The sequence below is a fragment of the Sceloporus undulatus genome, chromosome 4 (genome assembly GCF_019175285.1).
Source record: "Sceloporus undulatus isolate JIND9_A2432 ecotype Alabama chromosome 4, SceUnd_v1.1, whole genome shotgun sequence".
Taxonomy (NCBI): Eukaryota; Metazoa; Chordata; class Lepidosauria; order Squamata; family Phrynosomatidae; genus Sceloporus; species Sceloporus undulatus.
This window is the reverse complement of record NC_056525.1, coordinates 132669538-132674029: the sequence shown is the minus strand read 5'-3', so window position 1 is coordinate 132674029 and position 4492 is coordinate 132669538. Positions and strand designations below refer to the sequence as shown.

Below are 4492 nucleotides of genomic sequence, written 5' to 3'. Positions count from 1 at the left end.
TATACCTTGACAGTTCTTTTTAGTCAATTAGAAGCCTCCTCTCAAAACACTGCAAGACTCAGGGGTATGAAGACTGGCTCAATGAACAAGAAGTCAATACAATTACTGAAGTGAAAGGGAAGTTTCCAACTCTTCTCCCTCACCGCTGGGATTCTCTAGGCAATGGAATTTTGCTTCTTTCCATTTCAAGTTGCTTGGCCAAACCAGACTGTTCCTCCAAAAGGCGAATATATTCTTGTTTACGATTCTGTCTTTCAAAGTCTCTGAACACTCCTTCACGTAGCCTCTGAAAAAAGGACATTATTTTTTTAATTCATGGACAAGATGCAGAAATAATGCTACACAAAATAAAGGCCAGGAATGAAACGTGTCAAGTTTGTCATAAAGTACAAAACATGGCCCCGTACAGACTGCCCGAATAAAGCTGCTTCAGATCACTTTGGATGTATGCTGCTTAAATGATGTATGTGTCCTAAGAGCCTGGAAGCTGCAACAAAGCCGTGCTATAGTTCTTAGGACTGGATCATGGCTTTGGTACAGCTTCCTGACTCTTAGGACGCATGCATCATTTAAGCAGCATACATCCATAGTGACCCGAAGCAGCTTTATTTTGGCCTGTCTGTACGGTGCCTTAATCTAGGATAATTCTTTCCAAACTATTATAGGTTTTTAAGCTCTACTTACTAGTGACGGAGTGATGTCCCGTCACTAGTCCCAGCTTCTGTCAACCTAGCTGCTCGAAAGCATATAAAAGTAGATCAATAGATACCACTTTTCAGGGGGAAAGTAACAGCATTCGGTGCAGTCATGCTGGCCACATGAGCACCAGAGTTATCTTTGGACAATGTTGGCTCCCTTGGCTTAGTAACGGAGATGATCACTGCCTCCTACAGTCGGACAAGACTAAACATTCATGCCAAGAGGTTACCTTTACCTTTTAACTAGCCCTCAGTCAAACAATGATTTATCTCACACTAAAAAGCATAAACAAACTATCTACTAATTAAATAGTGAGAGATAATTATCTAAAGATAATTGCTGCTTGTAAAAACAATCTCAAAAATCACTGACCAAAAGCATTAAAATCAGAGCCCTACTACAGCAGCAAATGATTGTATGAAGCAACGAAGCACTCAAAAAAATAAGATTTACACTAGATACTGGAAGTTGTAACACAGCCGATGAAACAATTGCAGCAGAGGCAGGACCGATGTTTGAGCTTGGCAAGTGTCTAAGAAAGGGGAAAAGCTAATATAAAGCAACAGGTATAAATTCTCCTTCTGCAAAATAAATAACTCTGATTACTTTTTTTAAAATTTTTATTCTTTCTCTTCCAGCTCCTATATAATATTTTTGTGATGTATGTTGAAAACATACAGTTGCTTCATACTAAAACCAATAGAGTAGTTCACCGAGTTCAACAATACAGAGTCAAAGGCTTTCATGGCCGGCATCCATCATTTTTTTGTGGGGTTTTCGGCTATGTGGCCATGTTCTAGAAGAGTTTTCTTCTTGACGTTTCGCCAGCATCTGAGGCTGGCCTCTTCAGAGATAATTTTTCTGGCATCTTCAGAGAGAATCTTCTCTGAAGATGCCAGCCATGGATGTTGGCAAAACATCAGGAATAAACTCTTCTAAAATATGTCCACACAGCCTGAAAAACTCACAAAAAGCTACAAATGTCGGCTGTGATAGCCTTCGACTTCAGAGTATTGAAAGAACTTTGCTAGCTGTATATCCAAGTTTCTTTTAATTACTAAGTTTGGAAATGAATCTTGGACTTTATGCACAAAAAGAAGGCATTTTACCGCTGAGCTACAGTTCAACAATTGCAGGTGATCAACACTGCAAAATAATTCAATATGTTGACAAATGCCCAAAGCTCATTAAAGTAATTAGGCCAGTGCACATAAAGTGCACTAAACACCAGCATTCCCAGGTGTTGCCTTTTCCCCTTCCGGGGGCTCATTGGACTCCATATCCTCTCGTATCCAAGTACAGAGGATACTGGAGGCTGCACAGTTCCTATTTCCAATGCCTGAATAGGAAAGAGCAATTAAGAGCCCTCTAGCGCAACTGCCAGACGTTGACCATAAAGTTGTGCAGGAGAACCTAGAAATATCTAGAGAAAGCACCCCTCTAGGCATCTGTAGTTCCTCTCTAGTGTGAGTCTAGGACCAGTTTCTGGCAGATGTTTGCCATAGAGTTGCATTGGAGGAACTGGAGATTCCTAGAGAGATGTTTTCTCAGGTTTAAGAAGCAGAGGCCTGTTACAGACTGCCCAAATAAAGCTGCTTCGGGTCTCTTTGGAGGTATGCTATTTAAATGATGCATGGGTCCTAAGAGTCCGGAGGTCGCGCCAAAGCCACACTCCATTCCTAAGCACTGGAGTGCAGCTTTGGTGCAGCTTCTGGATTCTTAGGATGCATGCATCATTTAAACAGCATACCTCCAAAGAGACCCGAAGCAGCTTTATTTTGGCAGTCTGTAACAGGTGGTTTTTCCTCATTGATGGAGGTTGGAGGTCCTTCACCCTTCAAATGTGGAGGGACCACTGTACTAGCCATATAATAATCCATATAATAATCATCCATACAATAACAGGAAGGACATATTAAGGACCAGTGAGTATTTTTATAAGAAGATAAGACGCAATGGATGTGGATGACATGACTTTGCTAGCATTGGGAGAAGAGGGGCTGACAGTAACAGCAGCCACCTTGGTTACTTCTTAAATAGCAGTAAATCATACCAAACATGGTTTCCCAGTTGTTTGGTTCTGTTTAGCACTATTTTTCCCCTCCTCAGCTCCATCTTTAGTGGAGGTGAGAGCAACCCACAAGAAACAGGTCTACCCTAAACATTCCCCCTCAAATAAACAAAAACAAATCCTCTTTTAATTCTGTTTTTACTTCATGAGAAAACTGTGGTTTTAAAAAAGTAACCCAGATATTGATGGCTGAGGGTAAGCGAGGCAGGATTGCAACAACCCTGCATTAGAATATCAGCATTTCACTGAGGTCCAAAACACACTGCAGAAGTAACCCAGTTTGAGATCGCTTTAACTGCCCCTGGCTCAATGCTAGGGAATCCTGGGAACTGTAGTTTAGTGAGGCATTGAGCCTCCTTCTCTGTCAGAGAGAGAGAGAGAGAGAGAGCTCTGGTGGGGGTACAATAAACTACAACCCCCAAACTTCCCTGGCACTGAGCCAGGGCAGTTAAAGCGGTCTCAAACTGGGTTATTTCTGCAGTGTGTCTTGGACTTGAGAGCCCCATTTGGACTTGTGGTCTAAATTAATAATAGCAGGAGTAGCAGAGATAGCCTTTTGGGTTATAAATAAAGTGGGTCAAGCTAGATGGAAGAAAAGAAAAGGAGGGGAAAGCAACCTATTATCATTATTATTATTATTATTAGCATGCTTTATTTATATAGGTTCATTTAGAACTGGAAGAGAACAGCTAGTTGAAGTTAATGCTAGATACCAATGCTCTTTATAGAGATATACTTTACAGATGTAAATGTAATCTCCTCCTTTTTTAATAATAATAACCTATTTTAGAAAGAAAGAAAGAAAGAAAGAAAGAAAGAAAGAAAGAAAGGGGTATAAATACTCTGAATAAGTAAATAATAAACAAGTAAACAAAACGAGTCTCATCATCATCATCATCATCATCTGTTGCAAAGTGGATCGTCCTAAAATGGCGCCTCTGTTATACCTCCCTGAGGCGCCTCTGCTGCAGATGGACGCCGACGACGATCCCTCCAGAGAGCAGCACTGAGGCCCCCAGCACCACCTTCGACACCGTTGACATGACCCTCCACCGCGACGACGAGGCTCACTCACGGAGCATGCGCACTTTCATTCGCCCCTTCTGCGCATGCTCCCATAAGTCCCCCCTCAGATTCACCTCAGAAATAGTCTTGTTTACCCTCTGGCCCCCTGCTCTGGAATTCTGGGAATGGTAGTTTGTTGTGGCTCCGTTCCCAGAATTCCAGAGCATGGAGCCAGAGGGTAAACAAGACTATTTCTGAGGTGAAGGTGCACTACAACGGAAAAAATTGGGTCCCAAACACACTATGCACAAATAATCCACTTTGAGGCCGCTCAATGCTAGGGAATCCTGGGAACTGTAGTTTTTGTGGGGCATTGAGCCTTCTCTGTCAGTTGCCATAATTGTCCACTGTTACCAGGGCCAAAATGTGGAACAAATTTGAGACCAAGCTGTAGGACAACTGCAGGACAAAACTCAGCCCAAAATGTAGGACAGTTAAGAAAAAGGGAGGACCTTAAATGTTCTACATTTTGGGCTGAGTTTTGTCCTGCAGTTGTCCTACAGTTTGGTCTCAAATTTGTCCTAATTAGCTTACTTGCTGTTCACCACTATGATCTTTGGAATAGCGGTATATAAATAAAACAAATTATTATTATTATTATTATTATTATTATTATTATTATTATTATTATTATTATTACATTTTGTCCCTGGTAAT

At 41.3% G+C, this 4492-nt stretch overlaps 1 protein-coding gene across 1 annotated transcript; it reads right to left on the bottom strand.

Annotated features, from left to right (window-relative positions):
- Nucleotides 1-139: 139 nt before the first annotated feature.
- LOC121928913 (protein PET117 homolog, mitochondrial) lies at nt 140-3872 on the bottom strand. The gene is made up of 2 exons (XM_042464230.1): nt 3718-3872; nt 140-286 (listed from the first exon to the last, which is right to left on the bottom strand). The coding sequence occupies exons 1-2, from the start codon at nt 3811-3813 to the stop codon at nt 140-142; spliced, it is 243 nt and encodes an 80-aa protein (XP_042320164.1). The 5' UTR covers nt 3814-3872.
- Nucleotides 3873-4492: the final 620 nt, after the last annotated feature.

Bases quoted from the DNA above. Each gene is read 5' to 3' on its own strand.
- LOC121928913 (XM_042464230.1), bottom strand. From the start codon at position 3,813: ATGTCAACGGTGTCGAAGGTGGTGCTGGGGGCCTCAGTGCTGCTCTCT. The intron at 287-3,717 runs GTATAACAGAGG...TCCTTTTTTCAG, and splicing joins AGCAGAGGCGCCTCAGGGAG to AGGCTACGTGAAGGAGTGTT.